This window comes from Solea solea, chromosome 17 (assembly GCF_958295425.1).
Source record: "Solea solea chromosome 17, fSolSol10.1, whole genome shotgun sequence".
In the NCBI taxonomy this organism is placed as follows: Eukaryota; Metazoa; Chordata; class Actinopteri; order Pleuronectiformes; family Soleidae; genus Solea; species Solea solea.
Genome location: NC_081150.1, coordinates 6,791,001 through 6,817,285, shown reverse-complemented (window position 1 = coordinate 6,817,285; position 26,285 = coordinate 6,791,001). Strand labels below are relative to the sequence as shown.

The following is a 26,285-nucleotide window of genomic DNA, read 5'->3' as shown; positions in this document are numbered from 1 at the left end:
TCAAATCTTCAGATTCTCCATCTCCTCATTATATAAGTGAAAGAAGCAGCCAGTATTTCAAGGTCTGCATCTCTTTGTCTAACAACCTTCCCCGTTCTCGTTCCTGTCAGCAGAATGTGACAGTTTGAGGTGAAAGCCTCTGATCAAACAAACTATTTGACTTTTGTTTATCTTCTTGAAGAATGATGTTATTACGCTCTTCCCCTCCCTTGTAATACATTTACAACTCCCATGGTGATAAACAAGAATTCCCCATTGGACCAAAGATGACCTAACCTCCCTCTTCTCTCCTCTCTTTCTCTCTTTATGTCAGTCTTTACTTTTCATTCCACCTGTGGTTAGAAGAGTTAAGGGACCTGCACAATTGTTTTGGTCGCGATGGCTCCAGTGAAGGGATGCAACGGACTTGACAATCCTGCCTTTGATGTTGGTATTGACTCTTGTTCATATGATTTATCACCATTAGTTTCTGATTAATCTGTTTCCAGATATGTGGCGTTACAATGATTAAGGCTGAACAAGTTAGGAAGAAATTCTCTTTCTGCGTTTTGAACAGATCTGTAATGGGCTATATTTAAAAAAATTAAATATGTGTTATATAACCATATGTCTCCGAGTGAACCTTTGCTACCTTCTCTGTTTTTGTTTTTTTATTATTTATACGATGTGGCAGATAAATGAAGTCAATGATCAACCCAGAGAGAGGATTTTTAACTTAAGTGTGAGTGACTCCATAGAAGACGACAACAGAAATAAACCAACATATCGCGTCACTGATGTTCCTCCCTGGTATCTGTGTATCTTCCTGGCCATACAGGTGCGTCATCATTGAAACGTTCAGATTGACTTGACTCTAAATTTACTGTAAAACCCGCATTTATAGTGAAATAGTATAAAAATAAAATTAAAAACATGGAAACTGTAACACTCGTTAAACCAAACACTTTTCTTTGTCATTGTCATGTTATTGATTCCATCCTGCGCAGCATTACCTGACAGCATTTGGTGGAATCATCTCCATCCCTCTCATTGTGTCAGAGGGCCTGTGTCTGCAGCATGACAGCCTGACACAGAGTCAACTCATCAACACCATTTTCTTTGTCTCTGGCTTGTGCACGATACTGCAGGTCACATTTGGCGTCAGGTCAGTATGATGTGCTATTTTTATATGTTTTAGATGTTTCTCTGTTCCAACACACCTGATTCAAATGAGCAGCTCGTTAGTCAGCTCTGCTGAAGCCTGATAACGACCCGTTTATTTGAAACAGGTGTGTTGGAGCAGTGCAGGCCAGTGTCCCCCCAGGACCTGGAGTGAGAAACCCAAACCTAAATGTTGGATTGTTGCGATCATTTCAACACAAAATGGGATGTTTTTTTCTGATTTTATATTGAACTAATCAATATTTGCGTGCATGTTTTCTTTCCTGAAGGCTTCCCATCATACAGGGTGGGACATTTTCCCTGGTGACACCTGTCATGGCCCTGTTGTCGATGCCAGAATGGAAGTGTCCAGCTTGGACTCAGAACGCCACTCTGGTCAACACCTCGTCGCCTGAATTTGTAGAAGTGTGGCAGACACGCATGAGAACAGTGAGCCATCAATTTAGTGCCATTCATTGATCTGTTAGGGATTCAAATAGATGGTTCAGGTTTTAAGTATGGTTGTAGGAGCTATTGACACATTATCAACACTGGTAAACACAAGTAAAAGTAACACTATTTTTGATACATTTTTCCTCATGTACAAGTAAAAGTACTTGTCTAAGTAAAAAAAAAAGTACTTTGTTTGAAATCTACTTAGAGTAAAAGTTACTTGGGGTTCTTTCTAGTGTCGTGCAAAAAGGACAAGGGGACAGAAATCTCAAATGAATTGTTTTTAATTAAAGGCAAACCTTTACAAATTAAAGTACTGACAAAATAAAATATGTAAAGAAAAAAAAAAAGGAACCTTTAATTTAAATTCAGGCCAACATTTTCTTCCCCAATAACGGATGTGATTTGAAACGTAGCGAAGTACAGTACTTCCAAAGAAAACATACTCAAGTAAAAGTAAAATTACAACATTTAAAAATGACTTTACAGTACACAAAAAACCTACTCAATTACAGTAACACATTTTCTCACCATTGGACAGTCTTTCCTGCTTCCTATCCAACACCTAATACCACAGAGACAATGTGTGATTGGTACACAGGAGTTATTATTCCACAGCTGCGTCTATAAATAAGTATATGAATATATGTCATGTTGTCACTTTGCTGTTTGAAATTCTTTGCTCAGATTTACCAAAATGACACAAACTTAGACCAGTAACTCATGAGTCCCTGCAAGCAAAAATGCTGTTTTTCTCTCTGGACTTTGGTGCAGAAGAGAACATGGTTTACAATTTCAGTTTGGTGGAAAAAGCTGCAAATATACTAAAGATATAAGAGACTTATGCATAGATTTTAATAGGTTGGCCTTTTGTTAAGTTAGTCAAAAGTTTCCTTCTGTCCCTGCAGGCAGCAAAAGTTTCTGTGAGAGAAAGTGTCCGTGCCTCAGGCTGGTTTATGGAAATGGAATTCCCAATGTGTCAATACCTCATCAAACCACAATGATGTGTAATTTATGTTAATGTAATAAAAAGCCATAAACTTTAAGGAAGACTAATGATACTGATGCTAATGGTGTCCATTATTGTGCTCCTGTCAGTTGCAGGGCTCTATCATGGTGGCCTCTCTCCTCCAGATCATCGTGGGCTTCTCTGGCCTCATAGGTTTCCTGATGCGCTTCATTGGCCCGTTAACCATCGCCCCCACCATCTCTCTCATAGGTCTGTCACTGTACGACTCAGCCGGAGAAAAGACTGGCAGTCACTGGGGCATATCTGCGATGTATGTAAACCCTTTTTCACACTGAGATAAGCAGGTATACGAAGGATGAGGCTGTTGAGAGAAGACATATAACACAGTGATTGTTCTGCACTGTTGGGGTTTTTCACCCGTGCATAAAGAAATAAATAAAAAACAACAACACCATAGCCCTTGATAAAGTTATAGTTGTCACTATTACATCTTTTTGGTCTCTCTTTTAATTGATTTAGATCTGTGGTTCCCAAACTTGTCACAGTCCCGTACCCCTTCAGACATTTGACCCCAAAATACCTCATTTTAGGAATCACTGGTTTAGATGATGCAGCTGATCAAATAAATGATTTTCAGTGTAAAATGTAAGGGCAGCTACAAACATTAATCCTAGCATGGTGTTATGCTTTGAGTGGTGCACCGTTTGCAAAAATAGAGCAGACACAGAATCAATCAGTGTGTTCACCCAGGCCTTACGTTGTCACTGATGCTGATAGAAACAGCAGAGTCATTTAACGTAGGAGTGAAAGTCATTTAAACACATTCCCACTAGTAAAAACCCTGTTTGAAACAGAGATTTAACAGGGTTTTTTTCATGGGGAATGCCTCTAAACCAGGAGTGTCCAAACATTGAAGATTCCAGGGGGGTCACTGGTCCCTTCATTCATTTAATTCTGCCTTTCTTTCACATCTGGAGTCAGATAACAAAGCAAGTGTTAAATTAATTTATCTGTAAGTCACGGAGAGAACAAGAACCCTTAACTCTGGTTTTAGAGTGCAATGCCTTACCATCTGAGTCCATCCCTAGTCCTAAATAAACATTATAAAACTGAAGCTGCAACCTGAATAAAATCTGACGGCCCGTGGGCCAGACTTTGGACATGGCTGCTCTATTCTCAGCTGTAGCATCTACCTTCATTTCTGAGTTCTCTGCAGTGTAAATTGGTCTGTTTTAGTCTTCTGTGTGAACATCCTCATTCTACATGCAGGACCACTGTGCTGATCATCCTGTTCTCCCAGTACCTTCTTTCCGTGCCAATCCCTGTTCCTGTGTACAGCAGAAGAAAGAAACTGCACACCACAAAGTTCTACATCTTCCAAATAATGCCAGTAAGTGTTTTGTAGTTATCATTCCTCATGATAGTTCACATTCAGATATTGTAAAATATCATATTGCTGGCAAAGGTCTTGACTATAACACTTTAAAACAGTGACAATGTAACTTTCCCGTCTCTTCACAAAGACCAAACAGAGGCTAAATAATAACATTAACAAGAAGAAGAAACAACAGAAGTTATGCACCATTATTATTTGTCAATTCTTGAATTGTATGCCTTTTAATTGTGACACGGATGTGATATTGATTAGATTCTGCTGGGCATTGCCGTCTCATGGTTACTGTGTTACATCCTCACCATCTACGATGTCCTACCATCGGATCCGGCTCAGTACGGCTACCTGGCCCGCACTGATGTGAAGGGTAACGTGATCAATGAGGCCTCCTGGTTCAGAGTTCCCTATCCTGGTGAGTTCATAAGAAAACAACACTTTCAAAGAACAGCTTTTATGTGAGCGTTCATAATCACTGGATTGTGATTCAGGTCAGTGGGGAATACCGACTGTAAGCCTGGCCGGTGTGTTTGGCATCATGGCTGGGATCATATGCTCCATGGCAGAGTCTGTGGGTGATTACCACGCATGTGCCAAGCTGTCGGGGGCACCGCCGCCCCCCAAGCATGCCATCAATCGCGGCATTGGTGTTGAAGGGCTTGGCTGTTTGCTGGCAGGGGCTTTCGGCACAGGCAATGGCACTACTTCATATAGTGAGAATGTGGCAGCCCTCGGTATTACAAAGGTAAGGTGCATACAGTAAAGCAAAGTTAAAAGAAAAGTTCCAGTTGAAAATGAGCTGTCAGGTCTTTTGTGTGACAGGTGGGCAGTCGAACTGTGATTTTCTTATGTGGAGTTTTCATGATTCTGTTGGGAATGCTGGGTAAAATAGGAGCTGTTTTCACAACCATTCCCCTCCCAGTGATTGGAGGCATGTTCCTGATCATGTTTGGAGTCATTACTGCTGCTGGAATTGCTAATTTACAGGTAAAACAAGAGCAAATCATTACAATTTTGTTCATGGCACTCCAAACGCTTGCACACTGCTTTGTTGACACGTCTCATTTTACAGTCCACAGACATGAACTCCACGAGGAATATCTTTGTTTTTGGGTTTTCCATGTTCTGTGGACTTGTCATTCCAAACTGGATAATGAAGAATCCAGATTTCATAAAAACTGGTAAATAACGACAAGTACATTACATTTCACCTCAGACATTATTTTAATGGGCCCTTTCCACATGCAGCAGCCATTTTGGTGTAAAAAAATCAAATGACTGATTCCTCACTTTGAGGCTACATGCTGGTTCGCTGTCACACTGTCCTGATTTACATGAGCTGAGCAGAGCCAGTGTTAAACACCTGCTAAAACATGAAATGGCAAAATGGCTGCTGTGCAAGGGGCCCATTCTGTTCTGTCGTAAGCAACTGGGACAGGAAGTTGACTCAAAAGCAGGAAACAACAATCATTTACTGGTTAAAAAAATGGTTCAGTATACAAGCAAGCAGTCAGAAGTTGCGGTGAAAGCAGAGTCAAATCAACAAAAGAAAAACACTGAATACCAACAAGAAAAACAGTGGAGTGCTGTCAGGTGAGTGAAGAGAAGAGACTAAATACTGTGTGTAAGCGAGACTAATGAACACAGGTGAGACTAATTATCAAGGTGGGGCATGTAGTCAAGCTGGTGGAAGTGGAACAAGGTCAGGAAATTAATATATATTCAACAAGCAAAGAATGTAAGTTTCAAAATTAAACAGGAAGTGGCACAGAAGACACAGCGTCTCCAGATACTTTTCTCTCTTGTCCCTTTGTGTGTGACTCAGGTGTGACCGAGGTGGACCAAGTGTTGCAGGTATTGCTGACCACCAATATGTTTGTTGGAGGGTTCCTTGGTTTCTTTCTTGATAACACAATTCCTGGTAAGCTGAATTCAAGTGAATTTGACATTCATTGCAGACAATTATGTGCTGTGTGTGCAACTTCTCCTCTCTTGAGTAGGACTCATTTGCAATGATTTATTGATGATTGATGATTTATGCAATGATTGTTTTCTAATAACAAAAGTGTCCAAACACTGGTAGAAAATATTTTCCTTTTGGATGAATTCACAGGGGCTTAATTAAACAGAATCTCTAAAATTAGCAAAAGTGAATACAGTACCATTTTTAAAATCAGTCACCTGCTTCTAAAGGGAACTATGATCTGAGCTCATGTTAACATTTTTATCTCCAAAATGACTTTTTTATGATACAGACAGAGATGGAATATTCATTCATTCATCCTCTACCACAATTCACTCTTACACCTACTGTCAATTTAGAGTGTCCTGTTAACCTCTGCATGTTTTTGGAGTGTGGGAGGAAACTGGAGAACCCGGAGAAAATACACACACACATGGGAAGAAGAGACATATTTCTGTTAGCTTTGTATAAACAGAAAATACTTTTCCTTTTATGCTGATTCTAACTCTGTGTGATATGCCCTGAAGTCATTTGATTTTCATAGTAGTTTTGGAGAGCACTTGAATTAAGCCATAATCTTTAGGCTGCCTCAGCCAAATTCAAACTTCCACTGCAGAAGTAACATCTTTGCACATTTTTTTGCACAATTGTTTTTGACCCTGGATATACGTTAACCACTTCTGTAACCATCTGTTTTGATACCATTTAGGGACCAAACGTGAGCGTGGTCTCTTAGCCTGGGGCAAAGAGCATCATGAGGACTGTAGCAGCACGTTGATGACTGGGCAGGTGTACGATCTTCCCTTTGGCATAACCTCATGCCTTGCATCCCAGTCTTGGGTTCGCTACATCCCTTTCTGCCCATGGCAAGACCCCAGACCTCAAGAAATGCCTGATGACACTATATCACCTAAGCACAGCGCCAAGGTCACCGATGAAGCTGCTCTATAACGTGTGAAGTCGAGGTTGTTTATAGTAAAATATAAAGTCTCCAGGTCATTGCTAAAGACATTCATGGCTCTAAATAATTGAATAAAGAATATTCTATTTTGCACTGTAAACCTATAGCAAGTCTTTGTTTTCACTCCGGCAATAATGTACACAAGCAAAAAAAAAAGCCAGTGATGTGTATGAAAGATTTCTACACTGCATGAGAAAAATAAAAATATCCATGTACTGTAAATCGTTGCCCTCACATTGTCAACATTATGAAATATGAAACATTTGTGCCAATATGTTCCAACATCACTCAGCCTTCTTCCAATAAGTCACAGCCAATCACACATAGAAGACAGAAAAACAGAATAATGTGCTATTCATTCCCCTCTTTCAAAGGAAATTAAATTTAGCCTGAGGTTAAATTTATTCTCACACAGCCCCACAGTATCTCCTCACAGATGCAGACAGCTGCTTAAAACACACACACACACACACACACACAGGAGCAGCAGCAGCAGTACCAGCCACCCTCTGTTATTGTGTTTCCTTCATCAAAAGTAAACACAGATAACACATCTCCTCCATCGTTCTCCTCGCCTTCATTTTGTTCTCTCTGTATTCATTTCCTTTGTCTGACCACCTTTGACAGGCAGGTGGGATATGGTGTAATGCTTTGATCTGTGGAGCCATCAGTTTTCCCTGAAGCCCATCCTGACTGCTGCTCAACGGTTGGCTGCACACGCTAAACATATTTCGGGATGGTACAGTACACTGAGAAAAAAAGGACTTGAGCAATTAATTTAACGAAATCCTCGTAAAAATATGCTTTTTATTCCTCAAAATATATTTTTAAATTATTTTTCCTGCAGCAATATCAGCGAGAGCCTAGTTCCCAAAATTAAGTAAGATTTACTTACCACTTATCTAAATGTTACCTCATTAAAGTCAAATAAGAAATGCTACCTCACTACTATCAAGTAAAATGTACTTGCCCTTAAGTTAATCAAGTAGATTTTATGTTGTTTCCATTTAAAGGTACATTGTGTCAAATTTAGCATGATCCATTGGTGAAGTTGCATTTTGCAGCTGAAGATCCCTCTCCTCACTCTTTCCTTAAGGAGTTAAGTAAAGTTTATTTGTATAGCACTTTTCGATTTCATTTTTTGTGATGTACAATCATAAATAAAATACTACAGCAAGGGGAAAATAAGAGTGCAAGCTACAAACAGTTGTTCGTGTACAATAAACCCTAAGTCAAAGAACAGGAGATAGAGTTGATAATACTTGATGAGAAGATTATCAGGCTGAACAGTGGCAACAAAAGAGGTCAAAAGGCTACTAGTAACTGATCTTAAACAAGGGCAAGGGCACTTACTGGTCCACAATGACCCGTGTAGATTTTCAAATGTTGACGAGATAACTGTGAGAATATACAGCAGATACAAGTTTCATTGGAACAATGAAAGTGTGAGCAAAATGTCACTGCAATCCATCCCAGGTCAGTTTGGATCATATTGTGGTGGACAGACCAACACATGGACAGACTGTGATCCAAATCTATGTCTCTCCCACACCGTATTAGCTGGTGTTACATTTGAATCTCAAACAGGATGATTTTATCTCTTTTAAAGGTCATTTAAGGTGATTTTTAGTGGCACTTGTACATGTTTGACCAAAATATGACACAGTTTTTAAGTTTCCATGGCCAACATTGTAAATAAGAAGTTGCTCTTATAGTTTTGCCTGGTAAAATAAAGGTAAAATAAAATTAAAATAAATCAAAACAAGTGAGTTTTGTGTGCACTGTGTCCAGTCTAGTCAAGTTCATCTTGACTAGACCTGATGAACTGGCTGCAGACACAGCAAACGCAGGCTATACACAGGTGGAGGGATAACGATGAACAGGTGAAACACATCAGCAGGTAATCACAGAGGAGGAAAACTTTACAGGAAGCAGACACTGAAACGAGAGGCAATGGTAATTATTTCAAAATAAAACAGGAAACAGAACACAAGGCTACTAGGATAAGGATAGGAGCACCAGACTGGGGACAGCAGATGCAGCAACAGTGTCAGGGCACCACTAGCTTTGTTGTTTTTATGTCTGTGGAATTCTGTGATCGTTGGAAACTGGATTAGAATGATGTGACTGAACGTTGGTTTTATTATATTAACAAGCTGTCAGTGAATTTAACTCATGTGATGTGATGCTCAAGCATGTCTTCAATAAACCTTGTCTCTGACATTTTCTACAGCAGATATTTCTTGACATGTAATAGAAGGAAAAACACAGGTTTTTTTATAGGGTTTCACTCCAGGCTTTAGAGAGAATATGGTGGTTTATGGTGGTTTTATAGAATACACGAGTCTGCAATCTGCATTCCAATGGCCAATACTCAGCAATTCACTGCTTATCAGAGATTTGTGTCAAATTTACCAACGTGTTCTCTCCGTCTGACTCTCGCTGTGTTGAGGTATTGTTGTTATTTGCATTTTTGAACTCCACATTAGATCATCTGCCCTCGCAGCTGCCAGCCATCTAATGAGATCTATTGTAAGCCCTTGAAAGCTTTCAAATACCAACTTTATCTTTCTGACAAATATGTTTGCAAATGCAATTATAGGAGCAACAGGAGCGAGAGAAAAACATGACACAGAGAGAGAGATTCATGTGTGGCGCTCTATGCACTCTAAATGGAAAATACATCTCTATTCAAATGATGTATATTGTACCCATGTTCATTTACACAACAGATTTTCTTTAAAACCTCCACCCTGCATGGTTATATGAATTTATACAAGAGAAGAATATGCTGTAGCTTCTAAACCTACAATATATGCTGATATTTAGCACAAGTCGCTGGTAATATCAGGAAAGTAATGTATAGTAATGTCCCGACACAGTAACACAGGTGTGCACAACAATATTTTGTCATTACAGTGTGTGTCAGGTTAAACTCTAGGCACTTTGTGGTTCATAATAATCAGAATACTTCATTACCTGTGTGATGCTGTTCAGAGACACTGACTGAATGAGCTCACTGTCTGTTTGAAGTGAGTTTTAATTGATTCAATTCATCAAGCTCATCCCACTTTAGCATTATTCATGTCTCAGTGTCTTATTGTTCTTATTAGTGCTGTAATTATCTGCTAATGATTCTAAAAAAAAAACCTCTAAAAATCTATTCTCCACGTTGTCTGATTAATTAACTGTTTGGCTGTTGCTTAGTAACATCCATTGTTAGTGTCCTCACCTCCGTGACACAGATACCACACTGTGGCTTTGGAATAACCACTAAGTTAATTTAGAACGGAGCCTTTTATGCAAAAGTGAAAATATAAATATTATGGTAACTAAGCTTTGGTGCAGTATTACTGGGTACATTTTTAAGCAACTATCCCGGTGGCACATTTTCTAATTTGTTAGGCCAACTCTTATCTCTAGTGATTTGGCTTCAGCTACTAATTCATGTTCCTCTATAATTAATGTCTCACTACAATCTCTCTATCACTTTATTGGGTACACAGGGCACCTGATAAGTGGCTGGTGACTGTACTACAAGGATCAAATATATTATGCAAAAAAACTAAACAAAACAAAAGAACACCCAAACATGAAGATAAAGAAGATTAAGTTTGAAACTGATAATTATAATCAGTAATGAAAGCACAGCTGGGCACTGAGAAACAGTCTGAAATATTCATAATGCTGCAGTCCTCTCTTTTTCCTTCACACTAACAAAATTAACTTCACATTCACAGGGTGGGACAGATAACAGATACTTCTGTCCCACCCTGGGACACACCATTGGGTCCCACTGTTGTTTATTAACAAAGCAAGACATGAAGACAACCTACTTTAAGGACCTGTTCCTCATTTTCAACACACTCAGTCATTACACAGTATATGTGGGCTGCCTTCATAATTCTACACTTGTAAGAAAGCTACAGTCCAGACTGTGTATTAGCTGGGGAAGTGTGATAATGTTGACATATTTCTGCAATAATGTTTTTTCCCCTCTCCTGCCCTCACTGTGGCATAGTGCATTACTTTCATTTGGCCACTGGAGGGGGCTAAATAACTAAACGTCTCATGGCCTCATTTACACATAATATTAGGTTGTCTCACAAAGTCTGATTTATTTCTGTATTTAATTTAACCTTTAACCTTTATTTAAACAGCTACCAGCTTCAAAGGGTAATTAATGATAAAACAATAATAATGTGCTACCCATAACGTGCCCTTTATATAATTTTGCATACATAAAAATGTCTTTTAACTTATGCAGTGCAGATGCAGTGTAACATTGTAAGAAGCAGTTGAAAAATAAATTTGTATTTTTTCCTTGTCTTTCCATGTAACTTTGACCTTTGATGAATTAGCACTATTGCCGAGTGTGTGAGAGTGTTGCTATTAATGAATTTGGCTTGGGCTGTTTTGATGCAGATAATAACTTGAAAATAAGATTTAAGACTATGGTAGATTTGGGATCAATTAATGAATTGCCTCAAATTAAGGCAGAACAAATAATAATATAAAATGATAATAATACCACAGCTACGTGTAGAAATGTATACAATTTAAATCGTTAAATATAACGGAGATGTTCCCTGGACAGCATTGTTTATTGGTTTTTTGCAAATCATTGACTGCTTTTCACAGAAGTAATCGGGTCAACAACAGTCAAGGAGAAGTATTGGCCATGACGTCAGCGTAAAGGTCCACTCTCGTAACCCCGCCCCTTCACACTGCCACATGTACATTAATGAACAATGTTTTTCACAAAAGTTTTTTTTAAGTATTTTACCAACGTTGGTATTTTCGTTATTATTGGGACATTATTATGCCACGCGGTGTCAGGCCCGTATCAGTGTATCGTGATGCCGGCGTAAACAAACTCTCTGATGAAGCATTTGAAACACCTCGTTAACGTCTGCACCAGCTCTAACATCGTCCACGCCTCATGCAGAAAATAAGAACAAATGTGCTGCATGTGGCTAATAATTACGCCACGTGTTCTTATTTAACGACACTTTTACTTTCACCCATTTATCTAACATCTTTAAAACACGGTGTTCTAAAAGGTCCGATTGTTCCGTTTCTGGGACGAACAGGGGCACTCAGATGAGTTTTGTTTATTTCCAAACGCACATGAACGCAACGAAGCTGAGCACAAATCCGGAATAGGGCGGAATGAACCAGCTTCGTCAACCAGCTGTTGGAAGCTGGCGCAAGACGAATTGCACCTTGAAAAATAAAAGTCGTAAATGTTTGAGTACATTGTATATGCCAGTACCGCAAAGAGATCATGCGTATAACAATACAAATAAAAGAACAAAGGAAAGGAAAAGAGGGATGGAACAGAAGAGGTAAAGGAAAGTTAAGCGATGCAATATTATGTATGCTAACTGAAATAAAACAATAGAAGGTTCACAATGTGCTTTGAAAAATACAGCCAAAAAACAATGCTCACTGACAGAAACAGTTACTTTAAATCCACACAATTCTGAAAACCAAATGAAATAGTAAAAGCCCAACAAATAAAATGTTATTATGCAAGGTTTGCTGGTGGTGTTTTACAGCATTTGGCATCCATAATGTTACATTAAAAGCACTCTTTGTAAACAAGGACAACTATATCTACAAAATGGACCAGCTGCAATAGACAACCTCAGAAGACACAGACTATTTCTGAAGAAGAGCTTGAACATTGTCATAATTGCAAGTTACCAAATAGCTGAAAGTTTGAATGATGTTTCTAGCTAAACCTATGAAGGAGTGGTCACATATGTTTCTGAAGCATTTAAAGCTGTTTCAATTCATTTTATGGCAGAAAAACTACCTGAAAAGAATAAGAATGTATTAAATAATAATAAAATAGATAAGTATGAAGTTAAAGGCAGCAAAACATAACATAATGAACTGCCTTTCTTCTTCGTCAGGATGTACACTAAGAGATGCAATGCTTCCCCGGGTCGAAATTCCCTTCATTCTCAACCCTCTATTAAACCACTATCAATAAACCTCAAGATAAAAGGATAAGGCTGTCACACAAGGGAAGACATTTTTTAGTTATTAAGTAGTGGTGTCTAGCCACAACTGGTATCTGTAAGAAGGAACAAATACAACAATACAACATCACAGATGTCATCTGCCATTAAATGCTTAAGAATGACAATTACACTCAGGTGACCAAATCCAGAAGAAGAAAGCAGCATTTTGGATGTCAACTGCTGTAAAACTGCAAAGCTGTAGAAGAAGAAGGGTTTTAAGGTGAATACTGAATCTGCAAGCCTTATCTGCTCAGGTACTTCTTGGCTATGACATAGAGAGGCCACCCACAACTGAGGATCTATGTTCTTCATAATAATAACAACAATAACAACTATAATAATGATGATAACAATGATGATAATATTAATAATAATAGCACATTTCTGGAAGAGGAGTGTGAGGTTAGAAGACAAAGTGCCAACGCTTTTCTCAATGTATGAGTGTGTGGGGCTAAATAGAACTAAATCTACACAGTGGCTCGTTATTCACATCACATCACTCTTGGAGTGATTTGCTGTATGTTCTAAATACTGCATTGCGTCTTATTTTGAAAATACACACCGGAAGCTACCTCTTTCACTTATGTTAGCCAGATCTTTTGTGATGTCATGTCAGTGCCTGTTTGGTTAATATCATTGTCGGCTGTATTTCTCGTGTACTGTAGTTGCAGCGTCGTTTAAACTTTTTTTGTTCTTCTCGGTAACTATTCATCATGTTTCATAAACAGGGCAAGCAGCAATGGCTAACGCTAGGCCATTGCCGCTGAGCGAGATAGCAGGATGGACACATGATTTCACTGTGAATTCTCCTTCGTGGAGACTAGCTGGAGCCGACACGCCGTTACTGCCAAAAGAAGACGGTGAGTAATGTTACTCGGTGAGTAACTTGCTGTTTAGCCACTGTGTTGTCCAATTTGGACTTTATTTTGTAGTTGCACTATAACAACTTGCTAATAAAACACATACTGAGGTAAGAAGTACACAACACACACGTTTGCTCAGCTATCGCTGGGTTCGTTTATAAAATAAATTATAAAATAAATAAATAAATACAATTCAAATCGTAGCCCTACGCTAAGTGAGGTTCTGCCTCATTAGGACCAGGTTTTGGTCCCCATGAGGACTAGTCGTCCTGTGTTTGTTTGTTTGAAAAGGTTCCTAAGAAGAACAAGTACACCCACAAAAACACACACTAGCACAAGGAAATGAAATGAATATGTTTACTGAAACGGTAACAGATAAGCACCACATATAGAAAACAGTTTGTCTTTCTGTTTCCTTGAAAAATGTAGATAGCATAAATTATATAATTATTTTATCGACAGATATAGTTTCTTGTCTGTGCAGCAGATACCAATGATGCCAACTAATTTTAGCCAAAGTTAATGTTTGGCTGTTTTTCCTTATTTTCTTCTTCTCCACCAGTTACAATTCAAAAATGTTTTAACAATAAATGAGGAACAAAAAAAATGCTTAAATTAATTAAACATTTATTGAACAACAAATGCAACAAAACTTAGTTAAATAAACCATTGGATACATTCTTTAGATTCTTTAGAGGCTTAGCAGCATTTTTCATGTTTCTGAGACCAACATTTGTAAACTTTTTAAAAACAAGTTACACTTTGCCCAACTGATCAATAGGTCTACCTAATTTTGTATGAATTTTAAACATTTTTATAAGGTAAGCATATGTGGATCAGCCATAACATTGAATCTGAAAACGGATTTGAATATTATTTAATGTTGTGGTATAAACCTGTTCACATCTTTCAGCTTGTTCCTGCAGCCAATCTTTGTCTGTGCTTGTGTCAACCATGGAGAGTTGCCAGGTGACTGTGGTTGTCAGAGGAGAAACTTCTCCAGGTATGGCTGTTACCTTTTTATCTTAATTGTACAACTATAAGTCAATGCTTATTTCTTATGGCATAAGCTTTAACCATCAACTTTTCCTTTAATTTAATATAAATATTCTTAATATTCCCCTGTCTTTTCTCACATGTGAGATCGTTGTTCTCCTTTCAGTCAAGTCATTTTAATTAGACCATCTACTGTAATATATCAGATGTTCTTATTTAAATTACATCAGATATTGTTAAATTTGTTTATAAATCTCAGTTCTGATGTTTTTTTGAGAACTCCAGGTAATAAAGGACATTTTGATCATTTCTAGGTGAGGTGCTTGCTGTTGTTGGCAGCTGTGAAGCATTGGGAAACTGGAGCCATGAAAAAGCTGTCATATTACATCCTGATAGTAATGAAGGGTGGGTTGGAAAAAAAAGTACTGTATACTGTAGCTGTATACCAGACATACTGTGATGTAATTTTTTGGTCATACGTACTTTAGTGATGTGTATATTGATGTGCATGCTGATTCTCTGACAGAAACACCTGGACTACAACAGTCACTGTGCCCAAAGGAGTTAGTTCCAAGTACCGCTATTTCAGAGGCTTCTTTTTGTCTAAGGTGAGCAGAGTTTCCTCTCTGTGTAACTCAAGTAGCTTTACAAATTACAGTTTTATTTTCCTATAGTTGTTCATTTCTTGTTGTAAAGACAAATACTGTTTTCATTTTTGAATTCAGAGCATTTACAATTTTGTTTGTGAATGTTTTGAACAAAAATATCAATTGACATCTTTTGGTGGTCACAGCGCATTAACAGGTAGAAGAGAAACAGCAAACTATGTGCATAAAGAGTACTATATCTACTTTTTAAGCTTAACTCTTAACTTTAAAGAGTTGTTACATCGACATGTTGTTTCTAGTAGTACACAGCTTCAGGGGGAATTTGTTAAATAACAGTTTTCTGGCAAGCTGCCCACTTTCTCCTATCTGAACTTGCAAGTCCTCCAAGCCTGTGATAAACTCATGTGTATAGAGATGTCTTTCTCTGAAAAGAAAGACTAGGATAATGTGTTGGTAATTTCTGTGGAAAGAATTACTCACTATCTTGTAACAGTGTATAATTATTGTCTATTACAAGGGTGAGGCTCACATTGCATGAGAGTTAATTCCCAACTTCCTCCTGTGATACTTTCATTTTGTTTGATAAGGCCTACTTATGAAAAAGCTGAAGCTCCAAGTTCCTGTGAGGTGACACATGTCATTGAATTATAACAGCTAGCGTGACCTCAAAGAAGTTTGCAACTTTAAATTTAAGTAGTTGAAATTTCCCTAATGTCTGTGGGAAAAACTGTAACAGTATACATATAAATCCCTCTTTTTTAATGATTACTTTATTACAGATGGAGAGACCAGTGTTATACAACAATGTCCCCCAGTTCCTATTTATTTTTTATTTTTGACTTAACAAATCCACTTTACAGATTTCAACCCATGGTGGCTAGCTGGGGATTGGTGACTATACCAACTCTTATCCTTTCTCTCACTCTGGTCCAAAGACAGCTTTGACACCAGACTAAAAAGTCGTTTCAATGTTTATGATCTGAAAACCCTAACATTGTACCAAACATTGGACTTGCAGAGTGCGGGTGGTCCCTGTCAAGTGATAGTCAATATGTGGGAGACCCATCATCAACCTCGCACGATGAGCCCCACAGGTATAGAACAACAAAGGTGCACAGTTTGGTTGGGTTTGGTAAAGGGTGTCATACTCAAACCCCTTATAGCTCTCCCCTCCCTTCTGCTCTAGTACTATGTGTAAAAATTACCCATAGCAACTATGTATTGTCAGTTTTTGTACAATCTCCATTAAGAATAGGGCTGGTATTTCTGGGATATTAAGATTGGACCTTGGGGTTTGTTTGTTTTTTTGATTTGGGCAACATGTATGTTAAAATGAACACCCCCCCCGACTTGTCTGCAGTGCTTCCTCTTTACCTCCATCATATTTATTTTTGTTTGTTTACAAGATGGGATCAGCTTTGTGTGACGTGTAGGAATGACAGACTTCTTCTTCTTGACAGTAATTATAATAGTTTAGGAAGTATGCAGGAACAGTAGTTGTTGGACTACTCTAACAAGTATTGTTAGATTATTCTATAGCCACAAAGGAAACGCTGCAGCACAAGTCTAGACCTCTCTTACACCTATTTACAAGCCATGGCCCCACCCTACTTGATGCTTTTTGTAACCTCCCCTATCGTTGTTTATTTTTTATTTCTTTCATCCTTTCCTCTAGCTTTCCTCCTGATAAAACATAGATTTGTTTTTAATATGAGGTAAATATTTGTAGGTATTTTTTTGGTTTCTGTGTAGTTTCAGAAACATCCTGTAGAATCTCATACTCATACTAAATTTAAAAACAATTGTATTTTAATGGTTACATTTGGGGCAAATCAAATTAAGAGCAAACCAGATTTTCTCTGGTTTCAATTTGTCCTTAATTTATTTTATTGTACAGATTCTTCTGATTTGATTTTTAATGATCTGTTTACTTTATTGCAGCGTCACACCAGAACATTGATGATGGACAATTTGGAATTAACAGTAAGTTCAGTCAAACAGCTCTTTGAGGTAGACATATTGTTAGACTAAATATCTTATCAGTGTACTTAAACCTGTAGGATAGCTGAACAGTTCATTGTAGTCACTTGTTTCGCAGAACAAACAATTGTCTCGCCCCTGCTCTCTCTGCTGCTACCAGCACTATATTTGTTCTGGTCATTCATTGGGAGTTGAAAGTGGATATGCGTTGTCATCAAAGGCTGTCTACATGTGTCCTCCCTCCCTCTACAGATGGGGTGAAATGTGTAGACTCTGGTTGGCTTACATGCCAGACAGAGATTCGCCTGCGTCTGCACTATTCAAAGACCTCTCCGGTGTCCATCACTAAGAAGAAATTCAAGAGGTCCCGCTTCAGGTAAGGCTGGGTGACACCCAGATTGAGTTTAACACACGCCAGTGAAAGTTGTTCTTGAAAGCAACGTTAGGGAGATCATCATTACAGTGTTACGATTACCCTGCCTGCCTGTTACCATAGTAACAGAGTCCCTGGAAAAAAAACATGGTAAAGAAAGCTGGAAGCATCTGTTAACTGACTTTATTTTGCCCACCCATCCAGGATCAAGCTGACATTGGAGGGGATTGAGGAGGAGGAGGAGGAAGATGAAGAGGATGGTGCACTCAGTGCTTCATCTTGGAACAAGATGACCACCACTTTGGAGATGATTATGATCAGTGCCAATGGCTATAGGTCGCGTCACTCGCAGCCTGAATGTGGATATGCACTGGAGCCGACCCGGTGGACTGAGTACAGTATTCACACCATGGATCCAGACAACTTAGAGCTCACCTTTGAGTTCTTTGAGGTAATAATAAGTCTTGTACACACTACCTCTGAACACTTTTCTTAAAAATAATTGCATTCTTGATTTACAAATATTGGTGAAATCAGGCAGCACAATTAGACTTATGTTGTTTTATTTTTTCAGTATTTAATAAATCTCAAATGTATGTTTACAGGAAGATCTGAGTGAGCATGTTGTCCAGGGAGACACTCATCCAGGACATGTGGGCACAGCTTGTCTTCTCTCCTCCACTTTTCGGGAGAGTGGCAAAGACAACGGAGTAGTCACTCTTCCCATAATGAGTCGAAACGCCAGACATACCATCGGGAAAGTGAGAGGTAAGATTTTCATGTTGACAATAATCAGACTGAAGGCAAAACAAAGCAATGGTGACTGTACCATTATTTTGCTAAGTATTTTATTTGTTGTTTTCTGTATTGCATAGAAATTGACATTTCATACACTGTACTCACAATCGTGTTCTTCTGACTTATTACTTTGTTGTAGTGGATTTCCTGGTGATTCGGCCCATCCAGGGGCTGCTGTGTGACATGAGTGCCTCGTTCACCAAATACTGGAAGAAAGGAAGTGCTCTGAATGTGGGTCACAGAGGAGCTGGCAGCACACATGCAGCCAAGTGAGTGAAAACCACAATGTTTTTTTTGATAGGACTGAATAGGAGGCGTTACATATACAGATACAGTTTCATACAGATACATAATGATATGTACACAAACAGTTCCTGTGTTGCATCAGTTTTCTTTCAACCAAATTCTTTTGTGTTTTACAGGTACCACAGAGTCAGGGAGAACACAATAGCCTCATTCAAAAGTGCTTCCAAGCATGTAAGCCAAGCTAAAGATTAATTAATGACTAAACATTTACATTAAACAACTTTGGCCTTGATCTAATGTCTTTTGTGTCCATGTAGGGTGCAGCTTATGTGGAGTTTGATGTTCACCTTTCCAAGGATGCTGTTCCTATTGTATACCATGACCTGACATGCTGCATAGCCACCAAGAAGGTAAATTCAAGGACTGTTGTGTTTGAAGATGAACATGTGAAAGTAACTTAAGATATCTAAAATGTGAAATTTCTCTATTTCCTATTCATCACTTTATCACCTTACACTTAGCACAAATAAATGGTTGTCACTGTTCAAACTACAAAATAACAGTGCTTATGATATTATAGAAAAACGACAAGACTTCACTGGAGCTCATCGAGGTGCCAGTCAAAGACTTGACATTTGATCAGCTGCAGCTTCTGAAGGTAACAACCTGTGATGACGAAAGAAACGATGCGGATTTCAGTTCATGTTGCAAATGAGAATGAAGTTTGTCATGGGCAGGAAGGACCAGTTGAGCAGCAGTCATGTTTATCTGTCTTCCAGCAAAGCCAATGGAATATATTAGGTATTAGGTATTAGGTTTCAGCACCAGAGTGCCGTCACAGAGACGTCCGACACAGGAATCATGCCGAACAGTGCCAAACTATAGATTAGAACTACTTAACAATCCTAAAAATGTGGGTTAATCTCCAACAACTACCAGGAGTCTAGTGTAAAGTCACTAGCCAAAAGTGTTGTCATGTGATCATTTGTTTGACTTATCTTGCAATGGTGTGTTACTTTGTTGCACAGCTGGCCCATGTTGCTGCAATGCAGGCCAGTGATCACAACGGTAGGCACCCATGAGTAGCGTAGGCTTTTTGTTTTGCACAGATGGGAGATAATGAGTGATGTACACTAACATTAATCTGTTATGTTTTTTTTTTTTTGTCCAGATCTGCTTGACGATGAAGATGAAATTGATGAGCATCAGCCCTTCCCTTCACTCTCACAGGTTAACTATGGTCACTTAAACACCTTGTTTAATCATTATTATGAGCTATTTATTCTATTCTAACGTTTAATGGCACTGTTTGCTTCTGTTGCAGTGAATTGCTTGTGAATAAACTGTTAAATAACCTGTTGTTCATCAGGTATTCTCTACCTCTCCTCTTTTGTGTTCAGCAGTTTTGAGTGTCCATCAGTTTTTTTTACTTTATTTTGTCATGTTGAAATAGAAATAATTAACAGTATTTTTTCATAAACTCTTTCAGATCTTTCAGGCTGTTCCTGATAATCTGGGTTTCAACATTGAGCTTAAATGGATTTGCCAGATGAAGGTGATTAGTAGTGGATTGCAGTAATTTATATGACTGAATGAGCCGTAATAATTATGGAATTAAACTTTCTTTTCTTATTTAATGGACTATATGTTTTTTGTTTGACAGGACGGCTCGTGGGATGGCAAACTATCGTCCTACTTCAACATGAACAGCTTCCTTGATATTATTCTGTCTTGTATTCTGCAAGAAGCTGGCAAAAGACGCATCGTCTTCTCTAGTTTTGACCCAGATATATGTACAATGTGAGCACAACTACAGTTTACTTTAATCATTTTTTCGTTTCATATGACTTTTTTGGTCATTTTCACTAGCTGAAAACACAATACAAAGATAACCCAGATGATAAGTTTCTCACCAGTAATTTATTGCAGGATGTGAAAATCCTTAAATGTTCTTGCTCTTTATAAGTCAGTAATGAATAAAAGTCAGGATAGCCCAGAACCAAATAACCCTTACAAGAATTTCTCCATCACCTTCTAACATCTTTTCATGTTTCTCTCAGGGTGCGTCAAAAGCAGAACAAGTACCCCATCCTTTTCCTTACTCAGGGAATTTCAGAAAGGTATCCTGAACTGATGGACATCCGCTGCCAGACCACTCAGTTTGCCATAAGTTTTGCCCAGAGTGAGAACATTTTGGTGAGTATTCATAGCTGAAGGTCATGATCTACCTGCTGTTGAACAATTGCCATATTCAGTGGATTTACAGTTTGTAAGCACCATTACTTAAGTGATTGTACCAGCCAGTGATTCTCAGTGACTGTGTGTTGGGTTGTGGGGGATTTTTTTTGGTTGCAGGATTTTCCACAACAGGATTTTCCACAATCTTTGTAGTTTTGGTGTACGTTTTAAATGACATGCATAAAATGACATTTTTTATAGCTGTAAATTAGTATCTACACTGACCCCAAATTTACATTTGTCTCACAATAGTTTGCTCCCTTTAAAAAGTGTATCCCTATATAGAAAGTTTGGGAAACACTGATCTAAGCAAACACACAGGTGATAATCTAATTTGAGGCCACAAGTCAACACATGAAACTACAGTATCTCCAACATTAACAGCTAAAGCAACAGCATCAGTTCTTCAAACTTCCTGTTTTCTAGATATCAGGATCTTTACTTTTCTATAAGCAAAGGCTGCTGTAATGCTCTTGAGCCAAGGACCTACAGAAATAACCCACTATGCTCATGTCAGTAGACACAGCAGTCAACATAACAAACATTTCAGCTAACATGGTGCTGTGTCAGCTGTTCCTAAGGAAGCCAGCTCTGGGTTCAATGAGGGCAGATGTTGACTGGAAAATTGCACTCAGTATATTTTGACATCGCTTGTTTAGTCAAAAGCACAGTTGAAGATGAATAAGTTTGCTTGTTATGTGTTATGATGAGGATACACACATTTACATTTACAGTGCATGCAACATGAGAGTGAGTAGAATAGAACATCATTTTGAATTTCTTACTTTTTCTGACTACAGTTTCTTGGCTTCTCTTTCAGGGAATTAGTGCCCACTCCGAGGACCTGCTTAAGAACCTCATCTACATTAGTGAAGCCCAGTCTAAAGGCCTGGTGGTGTTTTGCTGGGGAGATGACAACAATGACCACGAAACCAGAAGGAGGCTGAGGGAGCAGGGGATAGATGGGCTGATCTATGATAGGTAGGTTAAAACGTGACATGCTGACTGTGCCTATAAATCAAATAATTGTTTGGGCTTTTCGTCCACACTTACACTTTAAGTATGCTAGTATGTCGTTAAAAAATAAGCCCTTGGTATTTATGCTCAAGGTTATGTAGTCAAGACATAATAATTTCTTGGCAACTGCTGATAAAAGTGTTTTGATTGTCCACCGAGCATTTTGTGTGTGGGTCTGAAACCGGCACAAAAGCTGTTGTGGAATAAAGGCTGGGTATTGAGCAGGGTGGAATAGTTTTCCCTGGTCTCAGCAAAGTTGTGTGGTCACTTAGCAGAGACTGTTTGCTCAGCTGTTTCAGTTCTGTTTTCACTATAACATGACATTTGCTCTATATTAATGTGTGGACTTGAGTCTAGACGTTAATATACCACAGAACAGAAATCAGACCGTGGGCTTTGATCTTTGTGTTACAACTCACTTGTCTCTATCAATTCCAAGTGTTACTTAATTTTTTGACATCTTAAGTCATCTTTGGGTTGTTGTAACTGTACCTCTCTTTTTGCAGAATTTGTGAAAGTTTGGAGCCATTTTTTGACTCAAGTTCTCCAGATTTCCGTAATGTCTCTCTGGTTCCTGTCTGTCACTTTACAACCTATGGCTGGGTTTTGGACCCACTCAAATATTGCCTGAAATTCCAAATCTTCCCACTGAAATGCAGCAGGAACAAAATAATGTTCCTTGATAATGATGCAAGACAGTTGACTTCTTTTCCAGTGTTGCGCTTAAGTTTAAGGCACTAAAAGTGAAGCAAAGACGCTTTCAAAAATAATACCACAGCAGTTTCGGTCTGTGAGGTGGTAATTCTAGTTTTACACTCTCTAGGGCATATGCTAATTTGAATTATACAAAGTGACCTCAACGTGCCTAAAAGTGCCTAAAACCTTCTGCACAGCACTTTAGATCCAACACCTTTAGTAATATATCAGTTTTTGGAACACAGTTCTTTAATTGGTCAACTGCCGTGTTAATCATTTCTGTGCCCTTCTGATCTTATGATTTATGATTGTCGGAGATGTACAACTTTGACACTGAAGCAGCAGTGGGTTGAATGGCTTATTTAATGCAGTAGACTCTGTCCACTGACAGTTCATACAATAGCTAATATTATTGGCTATTGTATGAACCAAAAAACTATTTGCATTTGTTTTATATAATCTTGATCAAAGAGGCCTGCATTTAAGATTGATTTTTTAGCTAATTAACACCAAAAAAGTGTTCAGATATAACAGCACGTCTCTTACAATGACATTTCATTATTATATTATTTGCACTATTTTGCGTATGAGCTGCTTGTACTGCACTTTGCTTTCTTTGTTAAACATTTGAATGCACTGGATGCTCTTCTACAATTTATCTTCATTTGGTGAATTATTCTTGTAAGGTTAAACGTGTGTTGTTAACTTTGCCCAGCTCTTATTTCATCCATGGCTAGAGACTAAAAACGTAACCACTTGTAACTCATTCTATGGAATTTAAGTGAAAGAGGTCAATGTGGAGAGTACACAGCCTCACAAGAGGGGCTCACTGCATGACCAACCTTTCCACAACACTGTTTTTCTCTTACACATAAGCCTGAATACCTGTGATAGATGCATTTTACACTTCCGTGGCTTATTGTCATTGTCCATATGGGGATGAAAACATCTTACTGTGTTCCATACTTGACTGGTGAAGATTTTGGTCATACATTTAGCTCGAAATATAACGATGGCTGTTCAAATGGCAACCAGTGCAGTCACTTCCTTTAGCCTGAATGTTTTCAAGACATGAGTGCATGAAATGGAGCGCGGAGCTGCACTAACCCTTTGCTAGTTAGTTTTAAAAAAATTGTGTGATTTCTTTATTCTTGCACCTTGCCTGACTGTACTATTCTTATTTCACTCGTATCAGTCTTAAGTCTTAAACAATTACATGACTGATTTACACCACTGTATTTTAATGGTGGTGATAATGGTGTTACTTCAGGAGCTCAATGTTTTCTCAGGTGGTACTTGGTGTAAAACTGCTCTAATGGATTTTTATCATGATAGTTATACAATCATGTGTAAATTGTGGTTCAGTGTAACATATTGACTGAAATGTGTGCTCTGAGTTTTGAGTGTAAATATATTTGTTCTTCGTGACTTGCATTTTTTTTACTTTTGTCAGCAGAATGTTATGCATGAGGAAAACTCTGCTATCAGCTTGGTTTTTGAGTGACACTCTTAATACCCAAGTATAACTGAAGGATGTTTCCTTTTTTCCCCTATAGTATCTGTGAGGAACAAGGGGAGCAGCCAAATATCTTCCAAGTAGAGGGGCAACACTCCCTGCAGGAGGTAATTACAGAGGAGACCCTAAAGAGTGGCACCTGTTCCTGCTACTCCATCCCCTGTTCCATGGCTCCCTGCATTGCCTCCAAGGCCCGCGCTGGCAGTGCTGAGTCTGATTCTGGGCACAGCTCCTTGTAATCACTCCGAAACTACCTAAACTCAAGATGGCTAATGTAAAAAATAACAGATGAGATCAGATCATCAATATTTTATGTATCACAAGAGTAAATACACTTATTTATATTTTCTGTTTAAGCACTGTAGTTGAATGTTTTGCCAAAGCATTCTAGCGGTCATGCCTATTCTGTGTTTATGGATTATATCAGAACTCCCAGGTCTCCGAGTGGACTTGAATTGTGGATATTTAATCAGCCATTATTTTTCATCTCTGTATAGTCAAAGTGCTAAAAAAGTTAATGCTTATGATTTTTTGTGGGTGTCATTTTTTTTAACAACATAGTAAATTGTCATTTGGTTTATGGTGACATTTCATTATGCTGTTTTTCTGTTTTTGCTGGTTTATCTTTTCTGTGCATGTAGCCATTGCCTGAAATGTTGTTTTTGAAAAATCAGTAATAGCACATTCATTGCTGGGTGAAGTTTGTATGCTACACACAGGACATGCATTAGTGTGTAAACTGTAGCACTTGGAAGAGCACAGATGGACTGTCAAAAACTCCTCCTTTCCACACATTTAAACTCCTACTTATTGACTCTTTGGGTGAAATAGCTGTTAACATTGTTAACAACATTCTACAGGCGTACAAGATTCACCGCATCCTGTAATTATTTTATCTATTTTATATGTGGAAAAGAAGACATGTTTTCTTTTAACAGTGCACACATACAATGGCCTTAAAAAGAATACAATGATTTCTGTACAAAACAACTTCCACAACTTCTTATGGATTGCTTGTCACTTCTCAACACAAATGCCTTTTATTGCATGAGATATTTTTTTTTGTGAAAATTAAACTTAAAATAATTTGAATATTAAAGTGTTTAGGATATAGGGATAAATGTGAGTGTGTGAATCCACCATGTTGTACAGTCTACAGATAAACAGAACAAAGGCAAACAATAGCTATAGAGAGAGTCTGTCATGTTTGTGTTACCTCAGGGCCAGTGTACACTTCTTGCACGCCCTCTTGAGTTTGTGGCTTTTTGCTATTAAATCCTGTGTGTTCTAGCAGAACCTGTTAACTGTGCACTTTGAACACAGCAAAATACCCAAAACTGACTTGCACACTGCAATGATTATGCCATGTAAGGTCTGTATATATCTGTATGAATGAAACAAAATACTTGATTCCCCACTTGAGGACATGAGCGTGGAAATGTTGATGCAAATAAAATCAATAGACACATTTATTTATCTTCTCTGGCATTTTATTCCACTTGATATTATTATACTTTATTTTTCTAAAGTTCAAAGTGTGGTTCCTCAAAACATTCCATTCAGATAACAACACCGCCCAACCCAGCTAATAATTGTTTATGTTTCATCAAATAATACACCCACATGTAGCTGTTGTTGGTTCTGAAACATGAAGATGTTATCAGGACCATGACAGTCTTAAAATGCAGCTGTCTCAATGAAGTTTTAACAATTTAAGTTAGAACAATGGCTGCTGCAAATTATGTTGACATCACATGTCTACATTTAGAAGGCATGAGGATTATTGTACCTGTTGAATCTCAGGTGAGGTCATTTTCATTCCAGCATTGATGTGTCATGTTGATGAGTTATGCAACAAGTAAATTCTTTTTTTGCGAGAGTTCTGTGTGTTAAAGTAACCACTAACCACATACACTGTTCATTGAATTACTGTTACAAGAATTCCTGTGTGCAGACTGTGCACAAATGGCAAATAAACATGTCAAATCATGTATTGAATGCACCCAAGAGCAGCTCATACAAGCAGTTCTACTACATTCAAATTT

At 38.2% G+C, this 26,285-nt stretch overlaps 2 protein-coding genes across 4 annotated transcripts; both read left to right on the top strand.

The window, feature by feature from the left end:
• Nucleotides 1–303: 303 nt before the first annotated feature.
• Nucleotides 304–6,977, top strand: LOC131443803 (solute carrier family 23 member 1-like). 2 transcript variants are annotated; one of them, XM_058613777.1, is made up of 12 exons: nucleotides 304–426; nucleotides 674–817; nucleotides 987–1,144; nucleotides 1,431–1,590; nucleotides 2,692–2,873; nucleotides 3,833–3,953; nucleotides 4,212–4,368; nucleotides 4,445–4,698; nucleotides 4,776–4,940; nucleotides 5,026–5,134; nucleotides 5,779–5,874; nucleotides 6,626–6,977. In XM_058613777.1, exons 1-12 carry the CDS (start codon nucleotides 379–381, stop codon nucleotides 6,865–6,867), a joined length of 1,836 nt encoding a protein of 611 aa, XP_058469760.1. In that variant the 5' UTR covers nucleotides 304–378; the 3' UTR covers nucleotides 6,868–6,977. The 2 variants fall into 2 exon arrangements, with proteins under 2 accessions (XP_058469760.1, XP_058469762.1); XM_058613779.1 differs by having other exon boundaries at nucleotides 352–430.
• A 6,622-nt stretch (nucleotides 6,978–13,599) lies between these two features.
• Nucleotides 13,600–25,712, top strand: gpcpd1 (glycerophosphocholine phosphodiesterase 1). Of its 2 annotated transcripts, XM_058613478.1 has the most exons (21): nucleotides 13,600–13,769; nucleotides 14,686–14,775; nucleotides 15,083–15,173; nucleotides 15,295–15,376; nucleotides 16,395–16,470; nucleotides 17,318–17,359; nucleotides 17,609–17,732; nucleotides 17,934–18,180; nucleotides 18,335–18,497; nucleotides 18,667–18,796; nucleotides 18,950–19,004; nucleotides 19,091–19,183; nucleotides 19,354–19,431; nucleotides 19,802–19,841; nucleotides 19,945–20,003; nucleotides 20,263–20,328; nucleotides 20,437–20,573; nucleotides 20,834–20,969; nucleotides 21,832–21,992; nucleotides 22,535–22,584; nucleotides 24,281–24,464. In XM_058613478.1, the coding sequence occupies exons 1-21, from the start codon at nucleotides 13,649–13,651 to the stop codon at nucleotides 24,322–24,324; spliced, it is 2,085 nt and encodes a 694-aa protein (XP_058469461.1). In that variant the 5' UTR covers nucleotides 13,600–13,648; the 3' UTR covers nucleotides 24,325–24,464. The 2 variants fall into 2 exon arrangements, with proteins under 2 accessions (XP_058469461.1, XP_058469460.1); XM_058613477.1 differs by lacking the exon at nucleotides 22,535–22,584 and having other exon boundaries at nucleotides 24,281–25,712.
• Nucleotides 25,713–26,285: the final 573 nt, after the last annotated feature.

Bases quoted from the DNA above. Each gene is read 5' to 3' on its own strand.
- gpcpd1 (XM_058613477.1), top strand. From the start codon at position 13,649: ATGGCTAACGCTAGGCCATTGCCGCTGAGCGAGATAGCAGGATGGACA. The intron at 18,498-18,666 runs GTAAGATTTTCA...ACTTTGTTGTAG, and splicing joins TACCATCGGGAAAGTGAGAG to TGGATTTCCTGGTGATTCGG. The intron at 20,004-20,262 runs GTTAACTATGGT...AAACTCTTTCAG, and splicing joins CCTTCCCTTCACTCTCACAG to ATCTTTCAGGCTGTTCCTGA.
- LOC131443803 (XM_058613777.1), top strand. From the start codon at position 379: ATGGCTCCAGTGAAGGGATGCAACGGACTTGACAATCCTGCCTTTGAT. The intron at 4,369-4,444 runs GTGAGTTCATAA...ATTGTGATTCAG, and splicing joins GTTCAGAGTTCCCTATCCTG to GTCAGTGGGGAATACCGACT. The intron at 4,699-4,775 runs GTAAGGTGCATA...TTTGTGTGACAG, and splicing joins CAGCCCTCGGTATTACAAAG to GTGGGCAGTCGAACTGTGAT.